Source organism: Silurus aristotelis (genome assembly GCF_946808225.1).
Source record: "Silurus aristotelis genome assembly, chromosome: 13".
Taxonomy (NCBI): domain Eukaryota; kingdom Metazoa; phylum Chordata; class Actinopteri; order Siluriformes; family Siluridae; genus Silurus; species Silurus aristotelis.
Window position 1 is genome coordinate 13,541,246 of NC_139586.1, and position 21,290 is coordinate 13,562,535.

Genomic DNA, 21,290 nt, shown 5'->3' on the forward strand with positions numbered 1-21,290 from the left:
TTCACTCTCTCACACACACACACACCCACATGCTTACAAACTCTGTTTCTCCCGCTCTCAATTTGCCCCGGACAAATCACACCAAATTTAACTCTTTATGGCCTCTTTAAGAGTATGCTAGAGTTTTACGTTTTACCCCGGATTCGTTCCAAAGGAGGCTCGTGCATGTGGTGCCTTTTCAAGCTCTTGTTGGATTTAGCATCTTTACAAGCGCCCGGCTTAACTCGAGTATTTTTACTCAGCTCATCCGTGCTCTCTGTGTTGTGCCCCTCCTATTCTCTCATCCCTCTACCTCCTAGACTGTGTTAGCCGTTAGTGCAGCATTGAGCCTCTTGTTATTCGGCCTCGCTCTGCGGAGACAGAGAAGAGGAGGCGGTTAATGGCTGCGCAGGTTGCATTAAAAGGATTAGCCGATTTTAATGTTCTGCCAGCTAGCAGAGCACATTAGAGACTTCGGTGACGGTTTGTGGCTAGCACAATGTGGGATTCTCTTTAAGACGAGCAAGAGATGAGCTGCCTAGTCCTGAGCTTTCAACTTTCTTCAGTGAAGATTGCTTTCATATCAGTCAGAGCTAGAATGTGGAGGCCAATGGTAAGGTTATACCTGGTTACATCATGCTAGCTCTTTCAAATTAGATTATATCTGTACAGAGGGCTACTAATGCAAAGGCCTCACCAGTGTACAGGAGTAAAAGAGTAAAGACAAACAGTGAGTGTGTTGCAGATATGAGAATAAGAGTTCTGGGATGAGCAAAGGGCAGGCTTTATGATTACAGCAGCAAACCTTAACTCCAAATCTACTCAGATGGAAAATCCATGTCATGACCATAAACATGGATCCATATTGATATGTGCACATGAATTATCATAATAACATCCTCTTTATGTACTTATTAATTTATACGGTTCAAGGTTCTCTTTTCGAAATTGACCATGCTTTTTTTTTTTTTTCCGTCTTTGTTTGTGTGAAGCTGCAGGATCCAGCCTGTCAGAGAGAGATCAGACGGAGTCGCCGGTTCCCTCCAAACGACCTCCATCAGTGTCCGGGGCTTCAGAGAGCTCCGTCTCTTCCAAGCGTCCCCGGACGTCTGAGAAGAGCACTGGAGAGCAGGTGAGAGTCAAGAAAACATTAAATAATTAGAATTGCATTTTTAGGAGATATCTGTTGACATTAGGACCAAAAACATCTGGGTCAAATTACCAAAGTAACATTGCTTCAGTATCGGAGGATGTGTGTAGAAATTATATTCGATTGAAATGTGGTCTTCGTTCACATGAAAAGGCGTGTATGCAAATGCTTATCACTAACAATGCCAAACATTGTTTTATTTAAATACACTGAGATTGTTATGAATTTGAATATACCTAATTATTTTCATGAACAAGTCGCCTGGCCATAACATGTCTATAAGGTTTTTGCTATGACTATGTGTATATGTAAAAGATACGTAACTATGCGAGAAGTCTTTGCATGCAGAGATATTGTACACAGTACCATGATCTGATCCTGGGGTTTTTTTTGCGCTTAGTCATTTTGTTAACATCTACATTAAACATCAAATGAAATATTTTGCTGCTGTTTTTGAAGCACACATGACCCTTCAAAACGAAAGGGGTTTTTAGATATACGTTTTTACATATTTATATCCAGATTATACAGAATATTTTTTTTAAGCTTTAATTATATGACAAAGCAAATAACAACTCGAAAGTATGCCAGAATGCAGGTGTACGCAATCCCTGAATTAGACTGCCCTTTCTGCATTATGCATGCTTGTCCTGAAGATTACTTTTCTCCCGTTTTTGCTGCTCTTGCATCGCTAATTGTGCAAAAGGTGGAAAATCAATATGATATTCGACAGATGAGAGGCCTTTGAAGTGTTTGCCAGACCTCTGCCACACTACAGTGTGGGTCTTACACGGACACACACTGTTTGAAAGGATAATAATTCTCTCTTGCTCTCTCTCTCTCTCTCTCTCTCTCTCTCTCTCTCTCTCTCTCTCTCTCTCTCTCTCTCTCTCGCTCTCTCTCTCTCTCTTCTTCTCTCTCTCGCTCTCTCTCTTTCTCTTTTTCTCTCAGATGTACCAGTGCCCCTACTGTAAGTTCACCAACACAGATCTGAACCGGCTGAGGATGCACGTGATGACCCAGCACTCAGTGCAGCCCATGCTGCGATGCCCGCTGTGCCAGGACACGCTGAACAACAAGGTCCACCTGCAGTTCCACCTCACGCACCTCCACAGTGTGGCACCGGACTGCGTCGACAAGCTCATAGCCACTGTGAGTGTTCTCAGTTTCCTACAGAGAGGTTTTGCTTGGTTCTCTGTGTGTGTCATGCATTACAACAAAAACACCTTGCTCACTTTGTCTAGGCTTGTATTTGAATTGGATTTCAGATTGTAGCCTGAAATCTGCTTTCTATTCTAAGCATATTTCTATACTAAGCTCTTTCTCACTTGACTCTTTAATTTGCATTAATGTATCAGCTATATATCGCAGTTGTGGAGACTGAAGAAGTGATGACGAGCACAGTTGCATTGACGTAAAATGAATGCTGGAGCTTGGAAAGCTGATCTGATTAAGCAAAGTGTATGGATGAGGAAGTGGAGACAGCTGGCCAGACCCAAGAACTTCAACTGCATTTCTGTCTAGAGATGAAACGAGGGCTATATCTCCCTTTTCTAAACCACACCAGCAAATAGTTAAATAGAACCATGGGTAATGTAGGAAAGCAAAGTGAAAATAGGACGTGTTGCATTTAAACAAAAAATAATAATAATTAGAATTTTTTTAATTTTTTTTATTCAGACTAGGTATAAACTCAACCTACTTTCTGAACCTTACACTTTTAACAACAGTTTTTGTTCCTCCGAGTAAAGCAGAAACTAGTTGCTTCTTGTTGTGCAGCACTATATTGTAAAAGACTTGTCTTTTTATGACTTCACTACTTACTTTTGACCTTCTGGCCCAAACACGTAAATAAATCTCTTTAATTGTACATAAGTATCCTAGATTCACTATACTAGGGTAAATGTCATGGTATTAGGCTTTTGTGGGGACTTTCTATTTTTTTATTAGAAAACTAAGAATCCTCTATAGGCTGGTATGAATAGGAAAAGCAGAGCACCTGACCTCCTCCTTCTATGCTTTTGTCTACCTGTTTTTGTAAGAAAAACAGTGCGTTTAATGCAAAAAAGCCCACTGTGGCAACGGCATGAGGGGACTCACAACCTCTTAACCATACATGTCTTAACAAACAGTATCTCTTCTTCTTCCTTCTCACTGATGACATGAAAGTGTTCATTACGGCCTGCAGGAATCTTGTTGACTCATTACAATTCAGATTTGATAGGGTGAAAGGTTTTGCGATTGGTCGGATGATCCTCTGCCCAAACACTTGTACCGACATGGCCATTGTTTTTATCAGTCGATACAGCGTCAGAGAAAATCTCTGCCTTCTCAGTCCTTTCATTTTGCAAATTACTCTAGAGCTATTCCGAACAAGCAGATCATTTATATGGGGAAATAATTTTATTTAATTATTTTCCCCTTTTTAACCCACCAGCACACTCTTCTCTTTAGAAACATATAGGATATAGTATTATGCATACATTCAATGCTTCACAACATGCAGCATGCAATTTGACAAATAAATAAATAATTTGAAGATTGTATTTTTTCCAAGAAAGAAAGTGAAAAATTTGATCGACAAACCGTAATGGGATCAAATCTTATGCACCCTGTATGAATAGGTTAATTAGAAATCATACAACACAATTTTATGTATTTTGTGCACATGGCATGCACAGTGTATTTAACATTATGCTTATAAGATTTCTATTTTATAAAGGATTTCATAGATAGATAGATAGATAGATAGATAGATAGATAGATAGATAGATAGATAGATAGATAGATAGATAGATAGATAGATAGATAGACAGACAGACAGACAGGCAGACAGGCAGACAGACAGACAGACAGACCCACTTTGTAATACATTTCTTCTTTAAGCAACTTACCTTCATCACCTACCGCATCCCATCGACTCTACCATGGAGCATTATTGCAGAGTTGATGGAGGATGCTACAGCTCTATTTTTCCATATTTGAAGTGGAGAAATAATTATGTTTATATTTGTCTGTGGAGGGGAATTGCTCACTCGTCGATCACTCAGAGCAAGGGTGCCTCTGAACGGCGTTATGCCGTCTCTGCTCAGCAGCCAGGAAGCAAATGATGAACACATTATTAGGGCCAGGTAGCAATATTTTTTCTTTTATAGAGATGATAATGCATCGGTCTCCCTACACTAGTGGCACATTGTAAAAACACACTGGAGCAATACAATACACATTAAAAGCAGCACCTTTTTTCTTTTTTCCCTTTTTTTTTTTACAAGTAGAAGGAAAGTAAAGCTACTCTATCCCCTCATGTCAGACAGGCACTCTTAATGAATTCGGAAATAGGTGACTCATTTCTTGTAGACAGTGCATAAAAATGCGAGCAGGCTCTCTCTTTATTTGTCTGCTCATCTCTCTCTCTCTCTCTCTCTCTCTCTCTCTCTCTCTCTCTCTCTCTCTCTCTCCTCTCTCTCTTTCTCTGTAAATCCCTCCCTCCCTCTCTGTCTGTGTATCATTTTCTGTCTGTCTTAGATAGGGATAATGAAAATAATTGTGCTTCATTAAATCTCAGTCTGGCTCAGATGATAGCCATTTGGAACAGTGTTTTTGCGAATTAGACAGTCCAAATTAAAAAATGACCTTGGGATACTGGCTGTGCTGGGCTCTCGTGGCTTAATGAAGCACTTGTCTAGAAACAGTTCACTTTGTAATGTAAATCAGTGCCGTGTTTTGCTTTGCAAAACTCCATACTGGCCACATTAGATTACGCCTTTCAGTTTGGAGGAGCATGTGGTTGTGGAAAAAAAGAAATAAAAATCACATTTATTTTCCAGCATGAATCTGCATAGAGTAATCAGATTTTAATGGATGGAGCTGTCTTAACAGTTCCATTTAAAGTAGCTGCTTGAAGACAGTGTCCTTCATGCAGTCAGGGGCTCGATGATGATTGTACATGGTAGATTTTATATTTCAGAACTGGGAGCACTCAGTCTACTGTGTGCACCATAAAACCTGTCTATGAATATGTACTGATTAGTGGAAAAAAACACAAAATAAAATGAAAGAATATTCTGGATACATGTTAAATATACTCTAATGATACAAAATAGATTTTCTTATCTAAACATTTATGTAGTCACACTGATACTAAAGGGTGTGAGGTGTAGGTGGTTTGATGAAAAAAAGAGAAGACGATTGGCACACAAGGACATAAACATAGAATGAAAGTAGGAATTAGACATGGAAGAGAGGTGAGCAGGAGGGGTAGATGGGAAGGAATGAGGAATTGAAATGCAGCCCAGGTAGAGAGGCTGATTGTTCTGTTAATTGAAGGAAGGTGAAGCAGACAGTGCTCCATCTCCAAGCCCTTTTTCCAATCTCATTCACTGATTGTTGTTAAATAGGAGCTGGTTAATGAGTGATTTTTATGAATTGTTATCTTTTTTCCCCTTTCTGGATGAGGGAGAAAGGAATAAAAGGGGATATGAGAGGAAAGAAGAGGCATCGAGATGCAACAAAAGAATGGAAGCTGTTCAGAAAAAAAACCCAGGGAATTTCTTTGTGCTTTGTGCTCTGAGCTTTTCACTGAAATGTGATACACTTTTATGAGGAGAAGGAATTATTTAATTAGGCACCTAATAAGCTTTTCAGCTGGCCAGGGTAGACTTCTTGGCCCCATCACACTAATTGGCTACAGCAGAACTTTTCCAGAGTTTGACAAACATCATCAGTGATCAAAGTGCAAATTCTTAGAATTAAAATAAAAAAACATTAATAACTTGATTGCTTGTGTGGAGGAAAACCTTTCATTGACAAAAACGTTTTTTTACACGAATGATTGTAGAAGTAATTATACAAACTCAATTCACATAGACTTATTTTATAAGTTATTAAAAACTGAGCAAACAATTATTTACGGTATCCTGCATTCCTTATCAGTGGCTGTTGAGAAGAATTTGAATTAACATGGTACACTATGTGTTTTATTTTTCAGGTGGCAACATCAGAGGTTTTGCCAGCAAGCATGTTTATACCAGTCCCTGGACCAGAGAAAGATTCTCAAAACACACCCCAATCCTTGTCTAACTCAACTTCTGAAGATACAAAGAAACAAACAGGTGTGTACAATTGTTAACATTTTAAATACCAGCTGTGAAAACCTATGAAAATAGAATACAATTATTTGCATACACAAAAAAGTCCTACTTTTATATCACTAAAATTTATTATTGTATCCGATTGCAGATGCTACAGATGTTGAAGCTGATAAAGGAATTTCACTGGTCTCAGACATAATCGAATCTCGCAAATCACCTCTTGAAGATCAACATCCTGCAAGAGATGAAACTACTGGTTTCCTTTGCTGGAAAAAGGGCTGTAATCAAGTATTTAAATCGTCCAATGCTCTCCAGGTGCACTTCAATGAGGTCCATAACAAAAGGCCACAACTCCCTGTTTCTGATCGCCATGTTTACAAGTACCGTTGCAACCAGTGCAGTTTGGCATTCAAGACAATTGAGAAATTGCAGTTGCATTCCCAATACCATGTCATCAGAGCAGCCACCATGTGTTGTCTTTGTCAGCGGAGTTTCAGGACACTACAGGCCTTGAAAAAACACCTGGAGTCCAGTCACCTTGAGCTGAGTGAAGCTGATCTTCAGCAACTCTATGGTGGCTTGCTAATGAATGGAGACCTTATGGTTATCGGTGACCCTTCACTTGGAGAGGACCATGGAGGACTCATTGAAGATGAAAAAGAAGGAGAGGACAGTGATCCAGACGAGAAACAGAGTCCAACTGGCAGTGATTCTGGATCATTACAAGAGGATTCTGGATCTGAGCCCAAGCGAGCACTGCCGTTTAGGAAAGGTCCCAATTTCACCATGGAGAAGTTCTTAGACCCTTCTCGTCCTTTTAAATGTACAGTCTGCAAAGAGTCTTTTACCCAGAAGAATATTTTACTGGTACATTATAACTCTGTCTCGCACTTGCATAAGGTCAAACGGGCTCTGCAGGAATCCACTACAGGTCAACCAGAACCAACCAGCAGTCCTGATAATAAGCCCTTCAAATGCAGCACTTGCAATGTTGCATACAGTCAAAGCTCTACACTGGAGATTCATATGCGCTCTGTCCTGCACCAGACTAAAGCCAGGGCGGCCAAACTTGAAGCCGCAGGTGGAGGCTCCAGTTCGGTCAGCAGTGGCGGTTTAAGTGGAGGCACTTCAAATAGCACTCCTACTCCCAGCCCTATCCCATCATCTAACTCAACAACCAGCTCAAACAACAACAGCTGCTCTCCAGCAGGGGTTCAGACAGCACAGAGCATTCTAGGAGGAAACCAGCTTAGTCAGTCCCAGAACCTTGAGTCCATGTCTAACTCGACTTCTCATCCTCCTTCTTCTGAGTCCCATGAGGTGAAAAAAAAGAAATTTGCAGACATGCTGTCCTCAAGAGGTCACCAGCAACTCCAACAGCAGCAACAGTTGGCACAAGCTCAAGCGCAAGCCCAGGCCCAACTTCAGCAGGAGCTCCAACAGCAAGCTGCCCTTATTCAGTCCCAGCTGTTCAACCCACTTCTCCAGCACTTCCCAATGACAGCAGATGCACTTTTGCCCCTTCAGCAGCAACAGCTTCTGTTTCCTTTCTATATCCCTGGGGCAGAATTCCAGCTGAATCCAGAAATGGGTTTAAGCAGTTCTTCAATGAACCTAAGTGGCTCTGCTGCTTCTTTGTTGGAGGAGCAGAAGAACCAGGCCCAACAGAGCTGCCTACAACAGCAACTGATGCATCATCACCTTCAGCAACAGCACCAAGCCCACTCCCACTCCCAGGCATCAAGCCAAATGGCATTACTTCAGCAGAGTGCATCTCTCTCACACCCTGTAGAAAAAAAACCAAAGTCGCTTGTTCCTCATAGTGAGAAGGACAGAGATCTGCCAAAGGATAAAGAAATTAATGATAAATCAGAAGATCATAATCCAAAGGATATCCCAGAGAATTTAAAGTCCAAAGAAAAGAAAGATATACCACAGACTATTGCTAATTTGAATCAGGACAATGGATGCCTTCCACCAAGGATTGCATCAGATGCTCGTGGTAATGCCACCAAAGTGCTATTGGAGAATTTTGGATTTGAATTGGTGATTCAGTACAATGAAAATAAACAGAAAGCTCAGAGAAAGCCCACAGGATCTGTGTCTGGATCAACTGCCACAGGTGGTATCACTAGAGTTGTGGACCCTGTTGAGGGACTGAAGAAATTGGAATGTGAAGCCTGTGGAAAGCTCTTTTCCAACATATTAATACTAAAAAGTCACCAGGAGCATATCCATCAGGCCTTCTTTCCATTTAGATCACTAGAAAGGTTTGCTAAGGAGTACAGAGAACAGTATGACAAGCTGTACCCACTAAGACCACAAACACCTGAGACTGCTCCTCCGCCACCACCACCTCCTCCTCCCCCGCCACCTCCACCTCCTCCACAGAGAGTACCGACACCAAATATACCTGTTTCTGCCCCCGCAATCACTCCACCAACTGCTTCAACTCCACAGCCTCAAGGTCCACTACCTCAGATTTCAATGCCTATGGATCTTCCTCTTTTCTCTCCACTCATGATGCAGCCAATGTCACTCCAGTCATTACCTTCTCAAATTCCTGCACAGTTACAAGCTGTTGAACCTGGTTTAGCCAGTGACCTTGCACAACTATACCAGCAGCAGCTTACACCTGCTATGTTGCAGCAGCAGAATAAGAGGCCTCGCACCCGTATTACAGATGACCAGCTAAGGGTTCTAAGGCAGTATTTTGACATAAACAATTCACCTAATGAGGAACAAATAAAAGAAATGGCAGACAAGTCAGGACTTCCACAAAAAGTCATTAAGCACTGGTTTCGGAACACACTCTTCAAAGAACGACAGCGCAACAAAGACTCACCTTATAATTTCAACAATCCCCCTATCACTACTCTGGAGGATGTCAAAATTGACTCTAAGCCACCTTCCCCTGAACCCCAAAGACCAGAGTCCTATGGCAGTAAAAGGTCCTCAAGAACACGATTCACAGACTACCAGCTTAGAGTACTACAGGATTTCTTCGATGCTAATGCATACCCTAAAGATGATGAATTTGAGCAACTGTCCAATCTTTTGAGCCTACCAACTAGGGTCATTGTTGTTTGGTTTCAGAATGCCAGGCAAAAAGCTCGGAAAAATTATGAGAACCAGGGAGATGGAGTAAAAGATGGCGAGCGGCGTGAGCTTTCCAATGACCGATACATTCGCACTACTAACTTGAACTATCAGTGCAAGAAGTGCAGTCTGGTCTTCCAGCGGATATTTGATCTCATTAAACATCAAAAGAAGCTTTGCTACAAAGATGAGGATGAGGAAGGGCAATATGACAGTCAAAATGAAGACTCTGTTGATCTCTCACATGAATACTTTTCATTGTCTGGGTCATCAGGGCACACACCAATGTCATCATCCTCAAGCCTCTGCCCTCTTCCACCTTCATCCACTTCATTTTCTCATATAACATCATCTGAGAAGGTAGACTCTATATCCACAAGCACATCAAACACTTTTGATGAGAAACCCAAAAACTCTGCAGAACCATCTCTGGGTCCTAGAGAACAGTCTTTGAAACAGGAAAGCAGTCAGCCACCAGATATTCCACAGCAAAAAGCACCACGAGAGGAGAATGTTCAACTTACCCCAAAGAATGCAAAGCTTTCTTCACCTTCTCTCTCTCAACAGCAACAACATAGTGCTGCATCAGCCTCTGCTTCCCATACCAGCCAAACCCCCTCCCAAAGTTCTCTCATGGCTCTTAATTCCCATTTAGCCTCACAGCAGCAGCTGGCCCAGCAAATGATTCCCTACCAGTGTGAGCAGTGTAAACTTGCGTTTCCTTCATTTGAGCACTGGCAAGAACACCAGCAGCTTCACTTCCTGAGCGTTCAAAACCAATTTATTCATCCACAGTTCTTGGACCGCCCAATGGACATGCCTTTCATGTTGTTTGACCCCAGCAATCCTTTGCTAGCTAGCCAGCTCCTAGCAGGAGCATTGCCACAAATACCAAGCAGCTCGGCCACCTCTCCATCAACACCTACATCCACCATGAACTCTTTAAAGAGAAAGCTGGAAGAAAAAGCTGGCACTAGTCCTGGGGAAAACGATAGTACTAACAGTGGCGAAGAACCACAAAGAGACAAACGCCTACGAACCACTATTACACCAGAGCAGCTTGAGATCCTCTACCAGAAGTATTTACTAGACTCTAACCCCACCCGAAAGATGCTTGACCATATTGCTCATGAGGTGGGGCTCAAGAAACGGGTGGTGCAAGTATGGTTCCAAAACACTAGGGCAAGAGAAAGAAAAGGACAGTTTCGGGCTGTCGGGCCAGCTCAAGCCCATCGCCGCTGCCCCTTCTGTCGTGCCCTCTTTAAAGCTAAAACTGCCCTCGAAGCCCACATTCGTTCACGTCACTGGCATGAAGCAAAGCGTGCTGGTTACAACATAACACTTACCGGTTTGCTATCTGAACAAGATGGTATGCACTTAAAGATGGATCCTCAGGATATTGCTAACTTCTCTCATATTGGTTCTTCTAATAATGATGGCCACTGCTCATCTCTGTCACCTGTGAGTAAAACTATGGACTTGTCTCCCAGGGCACTCCTAAGTCCAACATCAATTAAGGTTGAGGGAATGGAGGAGTTTGAAAGCCCAACCATGTCATCAGTAAACATTAGTTTTGATCAGAGCAAGCTTGATAATGATGATTGTTCTTCTGTGAACACTGCAATTACTGACACCACTACTGGTGATGAGGCAAATGCAGACAATGACAATACTGATATGAAGCACAGCCACAACAGTGGAGATTTCTTGTCCAAGGCTGGAGGATCAGTCCCATCTCTTGAGAATGATGATCAGATGTCTTCAGGACTAGTGAGCCCAGCGACAAGTTATTATGCAAAAGACTTTGAAAATGAAAACATGGTGGATTATAGTGAAACATCTAGTCTGGCTGATCCCTGCTCACCAAGCCCTGGTGCATCCGGAAGTAGAAGTATTGACAGTGGAGACAGGCCAGGCCAAAAGCGCTTTCGAACTCAGATGACTAACCTCCAGCTGAAAGTCCTAAAGTCCTGCTTTAGTGATTATAGGACTCCTACAATGTTGGAGTGTGAGGTACTCGGCAATGATATTGGACTCCCAAAAAGAGTTGTACAGGTCTGGTTCCAGAATGCTCGTGCTAAAGAAAAGAAAGCTAAGCTTAGTATGGCTAAGCACTTTGGAATCAACCAGACTTCTTATGAGGGGCCTAAGACAGAGTGCACATTGTGTGGTGTAAAATACAGTGCACGTCTCTCAGTGCGGGACCACATCTTTTCCCAGCAACACATATCCAAGGTAAAGGAGACTATTGGAAGCCAGCTTGACAAAGAGAAAGAGTACTTTGACCCAGCCACTGTTCGTCAGCTAATGGCCCAGCAAGAGATGGATCGCATCAAGAAAGCCAATGAAGTTCTTGGTCTGGCACAACAGCAAGCCATGCAGCAGCCAGGGATGTTTGACAGTCCAGCCTTGCAAGCCCTTAATTTGCAGTCAGCCTATCCAAATCTGCAAGGAATACCCCCGGTTCTTCTGCCAGGGGTTGGGAGCCCTTCCCTTCCAGGTTTTAACTCAACCAACTCAGGTATGTCATTAGTAGCCTTCAAAATGTCAGACGCAATATGCATATATTAACTTATTTAATAACATGTTTTATATAGTGTGATAATTGATTGTAAATATAGAATAGATTTTCAATACTCGTATTAATTCACTTTCCTTCTTTGTTGTCTTCTTTTAGCTTTAACCCCTCCAAAACCACCAAACATTATGAACATGTCCGGTGCCAGTGTACCTTCACCCAGTCTCCCCACATCTGGATTGCCCAACAAGATCCCTTCTTCCTCCTTGGCCTCACCCAGCCCATCTCAGGCTAGCACGTCTGTTGCTCACTCAACTACTACTACCACCACACCAACATCAAACTCCCTGACCAACCAATTAGGTCCTGAGAAAACTGAGAAAGCCAGGGAGAAAGAAAAGCCCAAGAAGCTCTCCACACCATCTTCAACTGCGGGCACTCCTGCTCCCTCCACTTCTGCTGCCAGTGCCAAGAAAGAAAAACCAGATACAGCTGTTCCAGCCACCTCAATGCCAACTCCTGGCATGGAATATGTGGTTGATCCTGCTCAGCTTCAGGCTTTGCAGGCTGCTTTAGCATCTGATCCAACAGCACTGCTTACCAGCCAGTTCCTGCCCTACTTTATGCCAGGTTTCTCTCCATATTATGCCCCTCAGATTCCAGGAGCTCTTCAGGGTGGATACCTTCAGCCTATGTATGGTATGGAAAGTCTTTTCCCCTACAACCCAGCTTTATCACAAGCCTTGATGGGGTTATCACCAGGATCACTGCTCCAGCATTACCAGCAATATCAACAGAGCCTGCAGGAAGCACTTCAGCAGCAACAGCGACAGCTTCAGCAAATACAGCAACCGAAAGCAAGCCAAACCCCAGCTTCTTCACAGCCTTCGGTGGACCGCAAAGATTCTGCCAAAGATCAAGTAAAAACAGAGGAAAAGAAGGGCACTCTCGCAGTTGATACCTCTTCGCATAATAACTTACCCCCTGAGCAGCATGAAGTGGATGGTAAAGGTGTAGACCCCCTTCTTGACCAATACATTGTCCCCAAAGTTCAGTATCGGCTGGCGTGCCGCAAGTGTCAAACTGTTTTCAGCAAAGAGGAAGCAGCTATCAGCCACCTGAAGTCGATCTGCTTTTTTGGTCAGTCTGTGGCAAACCTGCAAGAGATGTTGCTTCGAGTCCCTAGCAGTGGCAGTACAGCTGAAGGTAGCCTCTATGACTGCCTGGCATGTAATGTCACTCTGGATGGGGACAAAGCACTTAGTCAACACCTGGATTCATCCTTGCACAAACACAGAACAATCACACGATCAGCCGGAAATGCCAAAGAGCACGCTACTAGTTTATTACCTCACTCTTCAGCCTGCTTCCCCAATCCTAACACCGCATCTACCTCGCAGTCTGTCACCCACCCAAACAACACCGCAACATCTCCCGCGCCAACAATGTCAAACACCACGCCATCTTCATCTGTTTCTGCATCCTCATGCTCCTCTGCCACAGCTGCCACAATTAACACCACAGCTGCCAGCAAACCCTGGCCCCAGGCCCCGTTCTCAAAAGCTTTAGCTGGAAAGCCCAATACCACCCCTTCAACATCGTCCTCGTTTCCTCCAGTATCCTCACCTTCAACGGTTACCTCAAGTTCATTGAGCACCTCAGGGGTTCAGACCTCGATACCAACAGACGTCTTTACCGATGACTCTGACTCTGACAGCAGTCAGAAATCAGCAGACAGGCTGGGCAGGTTGGCAGAGGAGCCACAGCAGCCCAGCTGTCTCAAAGACAGTGATAGTTGTAGTAGTAATATGGCTAGTGTAGGAACAGACTCCATCAGACTGTAAAAGAGCTTTCAACGATGGACAATATTTTAAAAAACAAAAAACAAAAAAAGAAATAAAAAACAAAAGCTAAAAAAAAAAAAAGGCGATGTTTAAAATATGTTTAAAAGTATACAAACCAATTTCAGAAAAAAAGATGTGTAAAGACTAACTGCAATTCCAAAGCTTGTAACCAAAAATTTAAATGTTAGTGGATTGTTTTCCCATATGAACATGCTGGTTTTAATTTGTTTCAACTTAAGTATATAGCTATATGTATACACCTATATTTAATTAATAAGTAAGAACACTGCAGTTAACACGTGGATAATGCTAAGGGAATGCATTGCAAAGGACTGCCTCAAAAATCACAAAAAAATCCGATGGGCCCCAGATTCTGTCTACACAATGAACTAGATAAAAATGAACCCCGATCTTTGCATAGATACGTCCACCTAATAGCACAGTCACACAAAGCCAGTATGTACTGTATGGGAGAATAGTCTTACCGTTTTCTTGCTATCTAAGCATTCAAATACCAATGTCTTGCTAAAGAAAAAAGAATGATGTATTGTCTATTTTATTCTCAGGTCAACAGCTCACAACCTTTTTTATGTTACATTATTTTATTCATTTAGTTCTCGACAAATTAGAAAACATTTCTGTTTTTGTATTGCTTTTAATAGAATTTCTTTTGGAAGTTATATGAACTAAGACAGAGCTTTCTGGGAATCCAAATGGGTAGCTAAACTGCTAAAATTCTGTTAAATGGGATAGAAAACTCTCCCACTTTACCCAAACAAGAAACGCAGTGAGAATTTTTTTGTGTTTTTTTTGTTTTTTAGAAAAACGAAAAAAAACCTGTATTTATGATTGATATAAACATTTTTCGTGTTAAGTAGATTGTTGCATTGGAAATAAATTTAAAACAGTATGGTAGATTGAATAATCTTTGTGTACATTTAGCTTTTGTATTGTCCAACCTTAAAGCGCTTCATTTGATGTTGTCTTGGTCATTCCAATAGACTAGATTAAGGAGCAGGAACTGATCTGTACTTTATTTCAGTATAGTCGAATCTGCATCTTGGATTTTGTTCACCCAAACTGCCACCAACAGACTCGGCAGAATCCCTTTGTTTTCATAAGGGTTTTTTTTCCTTTGACGGTTGGTGCAGCACCTGACCAAAAAAAAAAAGGAAAAGATCTGTTTGAAAATGATTATTCACTTATTTTTGTGTTACCTATTGTGCACTTACAAATGTCTCGACTTACTTTATCTCTGTCTTGATTCTTTTTGTGTGTGTGTGTTACTTTCCCTTTTCTTTTTTCTTTTTTGCTTCCACTGCATTTTGTCTCCTTTGGCACTACAAAGCAGATGTGTATTTTATGCAGTGTGACTGCAGTCTGTTATGGGCTTTAAATTTTTTTTTCATTTTTTATTATTCCTTCTTTTTGTTGTCATACAAGAAAAATAATAATAATTCTCACGCTTTAAAACGAAAAGAAAATCCAAAGACTAAACACTTTCACCATTGGTGCATAAAGATGAGAAAAGAGGCTTCTTTATACTTGAGAATTTGTTGCAGTTTTTAAGAAAAGAAAACAAAGTTTTAAAATAAATGGAGTACGCATCAGAGTTGCCGTCTTCGCTTCTTTGCAAGCAGACAGGTGACTTTTTTACGTAGAAAAATACCAAGAATACCAAAAACCAAAAAAGGACACTCGTCCTTGCATTGTGGAGTAGCACCATTACAGAGCCATTGCAGTTTGTAAGATAGAAGTGGAGAATCTTTTTGTTTAACTCTTCTTGTCACACGAGATCCTTTTTTTTTGTTTGTTTTTGTGTTTGTTTTGTTTTTAAAGAAAATGTATAAGGTCTGGTCTCTGAGGACATACGTTTTGCTGCTAATGTAGATTTTGAAAAAGAAGAATACCTAGATGCATGCTCATTTTACTTCTTGGCTAAGCTTTAAAAAAAAAATGAAAAAGAAAACAAAAACAACCAAGTAAACCATTTCCCTGCCTCTGCGACATTTTTTCTTCTTGTTGCAAAAACGGAACTTTGAAGACTGTGAATATATGTTCCAAAGGACATTTTAGGCTTTATTGTTTTCTTTCTCTCTTTCTTCCTTCCTTCCTTTCTTTCATCCTTTCTTTCTTTCTAACAGGCCAATGATCTGTTATGTTTGTAAAGAACAGTGCATTCCAAATCTGATTTCTTAAGAAATGACAGCATCTTTATATTGAATTTGAGTACAAGTCTATTTTCTCCCGAGTTATAAAGAAAGTGTGACTGTAATTCCGCCATCATGGGTCTAACGAGCAGCATCGCCGTTTAAGGGAGTTTACGTCCCCGCAGCCGTTTAAGGCTGTTTGTGCACTTGAAATAGTTCATCATGTAACAGTGGCTAACCAAAAAATGTACATATTGTAATGCATCTGGTCCTGACATGTCTCACTGGTCTAGTGTCATCACGCCTCTCCGCCTTTCAAAGAGTCTGGGAAAGAAATAAAGTGTGGAATGGTGGCCTCCCCTTCATGAAAAATCATGTAGGGACCTGCCCCAGGTTTCTGCAGGGTGTAAAGCCAATATTTTTTTTGGTGTGCGTTAGTACAGCTTTTCTAAGGGACAACTTCATTCCAAAGCACTATAAGACTGGGTTAAAAAAAAAAAAAAAAAAGCAGTGTTTTTATTTATTAATATTTTTGGATGGTGATTCCTAACTTTTTGTCCAAAGAGGTCAATGGAAATGGTTCTGTTTTAATCGAAATTTCCCCTGTTTTAATCGAAATATTCATTTAAACTGGCCACAACTGTACAGCAAGAGTATTGGCCTACATGGTACATTGCTGCAATCCAGGAAGTGTGTTAAAGAGTGTTCAGTCTTGCAGAGCAATGTGGTTTGGTGTTTAAAAAAAATCTGCATGCTATTCATTTTTGGTCAATTATTTTATTTTATTTTTATTTCTTTGGTATGCAAAGCTTGCCACTTCTGTTCAATCCTTTTACCTAATTGTTTTTTCCCATAATTATTTGTAAGAATTATGATGTATAGTTTATTTTATATGGCTTTTTTTGCTTTGACTTTCATTTCAAATCATGTCAGACATTATTATTTTCTTATAACTATTTGTATTTTATTTTATGTATATTAATTTGTAATGTTGACATTCTTTTGTTGTTGTATACATAAATTAATGTTTTAACACCAGCTTTAAATTTCAATCACTTTTTTTTTTTCTTATTCTAAGACCTGGCCACTTTAATGGTGTACCAATGTTTCTCGATCTGTCTTTTCTCGACAATGTTTGATCTCTTGCTTCCAAAGTGTGCTCTTTATTTAATTGGCTCTTTATTTTGTGATGGACAAAGTTCAGTTCCTCGCAATCAACTCTGCCAGCATGGACTTATGTGTGTGTGTGTGTGTGTGTGTGTGTGTGTGTAAGAGGGGGGGGGGTGTGTTTTTTTTTTGTTTTGTTTTTTTTGTTTTCTTTTTGTAGGAGCCAACATCAATTTATTTAGTTTTGTATTTTATATATTTTTTTCTCTCCACTTTCATTTCACACCAAAACATTAAAAACTGCGAAGCTGTTTCTTCAGTACAAGAGAAAGTTTGTTTTTATTTCCCTAATAATTCGGTAACAAGAAAATTGATACTGAAGCACTGAGCAGTTTTTTTTTATATTATTCACTTCATTAAATATATGTATGTGGCCAAAGCATAATGCAGATGAAAAGTTGGTGCCCCTGATGAGTGTATATTTATTGTGGCACAATGCAACACATGACTGAGATACATCAACTCTCATTGGGATACTTGATTTTTTCTTTTTTTTTTCTTTTGTGGACATTTTGCAAAGAGAGAGACAGAAGGCAGGTTTTGCTGTAGAGGTCATCCTTTTTGCCCACTGTGAAGAAACATGTATACAGATATAGATATATTTAAAGAAGACATCGACTTTTTTTTTTTTTTTTTTTAAATGACAAAGAAGGAAAACCAAGAGAACAGAACTCTGGGAAGCTTTGGAAAAATGTCGTTGAAATGTCTTGGAAGGCTGTCGAAACTGGGGATGGGAGCCAAAGGCAGGAAAAATAATAAGAGGCACCCCTTAATATCAAGTCATTATTTAATTACTGACAATATGGCTACGGAAACAGACTTAGCAACCAGTGGACGTACAGTATAAGAAAACAGAGAGGAATAAACCTGGTGACTTGTGGAGGTGGCTGGATCGGCTGCTTCTTTGGGAATCGTGGATCAAATCCACAGGATGGACAGTACCACGCGTCTCTATTTTCGCCCCCGTCCATGGTGTTGCTACCTGTTTCATTTCTTCGTCACGCTGAAGGACAGCACTGACCTGGAGTCAGCTGGGGAGGGGGAAAAATCTCATCATCCATTGAAAAATAAAAGACTCGCTGTTCGAGGAGTGTGAGGGGTTTTTCTTGGCTGTCATTCCTGAGGAAGCAGTTCAACACGAAAAAGCAAATGAAACCAAAATTAACAAGCAACCAAACAAAAAACCACGAGCTCCAATTTCAAAGACAAACTGCTACATGGAGCTCTGTTCCTTTCGTGACTCCTGGTGCCACATTTTTTTAAAAATCCGTTTTGTTTTTTGTTCGTTTGTTTGATTTAATTTGATTTTTTATTTTTTATTTTTTCTTGAATTATTCCTCCTTTGAGCCTCACAAGAACGGCTCAGTGGCTCCAGGTAGCCCACCCGAGGGTAGAAAAAACAGCCTTGCAATGTACAAAAAAAAAGAGCAAGTTAAACCAAAAATGTTGTTCTTGATGTCTTTTCTATACTGTAGTCTTGTTAGCTTTTTTGTTACTGTAATTATATGATGAAGATTTCCAAACTGTACCAAATTACATGGAGACTAACATACATAAACCACATGGAACTTCAGACTTTTAAAGAAAAACTTTTGTCACAAAAAACCTTGTTGTCCTAGTTAAGTTGATTGTAGATGGTAATTGAATATACTCCTTTGAAAATATTTCATCAAGTATGTTTCTTGCTCATTGTGATACATTAAAAAGTATGAGCATAAATACAGCATGGCTTCTGGCTTTTTTTTCTCCTGATTTGTGAGGTGAATTTCAATTGCATGCACACACAAACTCGAGCTCAGTTTCATAATTAAATAGGAAATCATTTATTTAAAATAAAAAATAATACTACTATAGTGTTTAACAATTGAACATCGTACATAGCATATGCTAGTATGCAGTAAGTAAAAAAAAATAATAAAAAGGTAAATATTAATGTTTCAATATTCTGATGCTTGTACTATCATCATCTCCGGAGCTTTCAGTTTATATATATTGCATCACTGTTAGGTCGTACACCTAAGTCTAAATGTTTGCAATCTTGGTGTCATTTTTTTTAAAACACACTTTTCACGTTTGAACCCAATATTAGGTCACTCGATTAAAAACGTTCACATCTCCTGGCTTCATCTAAAAGATGCTGAAAACCGGGCTTGTGCTTTCTTCACCTCACATTTATATTGCTGTAATACTCTCTTGTTTGGAATCTCAGATTAAACTTAATAGATGGCAATGTGTTCAGCGTTCAGCTGCTATGGTCTTTATTCCATGTTAATTGCCATGTTAAGCAATTTTTTTTTAATCCTCTGACCTTTTTTAAATGGCCAGAGATATTAGAAAGACTACATTGATTAAATAAAGTGTAATATTATTATTGTTATTATTGTTAATATTGATCTTATTATTTTAAAGACTATTGAATTGCACTTAGCCACTTACTCATAGCTCATTCTCTGATTAAAAAGAAGAGAAGAAATTGGAGTGTTCAATGGACTAATTAGAAGTGGCTCTTTCAGCTAATTAAGGCTAATTGTGGCTTCGAACCAATAAAACGCAACTTGAAGATCTTCGATTCACTGTGACATCTATAGAGGATCAAATGCAGCACTGTTTAAAATCATGTTTTGTTTAAACAATAAAATCGGATTACATTGATGAATTTTCATGTTATGTAAATGTATGTGGTTTATTCCCACAATTGTATAGGATGTCTTTGTATGCTGAAGCATTACAATTTCTCTTCACTGTAAAAAAACAAAACCTGTTCCAGCATTGACAATGCTACTGTGCACAAACTGAGTTCCATGATGACATGATGTTTTAACATCGAAAAGAACTTAAACGAACTTGGAGTGACAACATCGCAGGTCTCACCACAGTCCTATAAACTTTCCCTTTTACTCTCACAGATACTCTTCTATCACAAATCACTCCTGTCACTCTTCTCCACCCACTCCACCCTGCCTGCACTCTTTTCTTCACTTCCCTAACACACTTTCCATTACTTTGCACTGTTGACCCTAGGTATTTAAACCCATCCACTTTCAGCACCTCTTCTGCCTGTCCTTCTCTATACTTCTCCATCAACATTTTTAAAGCAAATAAGGCATCTGTGGTGCTCTTCCTCGTCATGAAACCATACTGTTGCTCACAGATGGTCACCTCTTCTCTCAGCCTGGCTTCCAGTACTCTTTCCCATAACTTCATCAACTTTATTCCCCTGTAGTTACTGCAGGTCTGCACATCTCCCTTATGCTAAAGTTCGGTACCAGCACACTCTTTCTCCATTCCCCAGGCATCCTCTCACCCTCCAAAATCTTTTAGAACAATCTGGTTAAGAACTCCACTGCCATCTCTCCTAAACATCTTCACACTTCTACCGGTATGTCATCTGGTCCAACCGACTTAACACTCTTCATCCTCTTAATCTCTTCTCTCACTTTCTCCTTACTAATCCTATCCACTTCCTGCATCACCATCTCCACATCATCCAACCTTCTCTCTCTCTCATTTTCCTCATTCATCAGCTGCTCAAAATACTCCCTCCACCTTCTCAACACACTCTCCTCACTAGTCAACACATTTCCATCTCCATCCTTTAATGCTCTAAATTGCAGCAGATCCTTCCCAGCACGGTCCCTCTGCCTGGCCAATCGGTACAAAGGCTTTTCTCTCTCCTTAGTTTCCAACCTCTCATACAGCTCTTCGTATGCTTTTTTATTAGCTTGTCCTTTTGCCACATCCCTCTTCACCTGCTGCCATGCCTTCTTGTATTCCTGCCTAATTTTCTCATCTCTCTGTTGATCCCAATTCTGTTTGACCAACCTCTTTCTCCTTATGCTCTCCTGCACGTCCTCATTTCACCACCACGTCTCCTTGTCTTCCTTTCTATTTCCAGATATCACACCAAGTATTCAATTCAATTCGATTCATTTTTATTTCTATAGCGCTCTCAACTTTGAACATTGTCTTGAAGCAGCTTTACACAGATAATGTGGTGATAAAAAGTAATAAGATGTTCTTTATAAGAGTACGTTTGTCCCTGATGAGCAAGCCGGTGGTGAATGTGGCAATGGAAAAAACTCCCCGAGATGGCATAAGGAAGAAACCTTGAGAGGAACCAGAATTAAAAGGGAACTCATCCTCATCTGGGAAAGTACCTTTCTAGCAGTCTCCCTTATCACTTCTGTAGTAGTTTCCCAACCACCCAGCACCTCTTCAAAACCACCGAGCCCCTGTCTGACCTCTTCCCTGAACCTCACGCTACAGCCTTTCTTCTTCAGTTTCCACCATCTA

General features: G+C 40.5%; 1 protein-coding gene across 5 annotated transcripts in view; it reads left to right on the forward strand.

Annotated features, from left to right (window-relative positions):
• Positions 1-18,720, forward strand: part of zfhx3b (zinc finger homeobox 3b) — a 153,191-nt gene extending 134,471 nt beyond the window's left edge. For all 5 annotated transcript variants that reach the window (XM_083558343.1, XM_083558344.1, XM_083558347.1 and 2 more), the window contains 5 exons: positions 972-1,111; positions 2,081-2,281; positions 6,117-6,240; positions 6,368-11,839; positions 11,996-18,720. In XM_083558343.1, coding sequence (XP_083414469.1) covers positions 972-1,111; positions 2,081-2,281; positions 6,117-6,240; positions 6,368-11,839; positions 11,996-13,680 — 7,622 coding nt within the window. In that variant the 3' untranslated portion in view covers positions 13,681-18,720. The remainder of the gene's footprint in view (positions 1-971; positions 1,112-2,080; positions 2,282-6,116; positions 6,241-6,367; positions 11,840-11,995) is intronic.
• Positions 18,721-21,290: the final 2,570 nt, after the last annotated feature.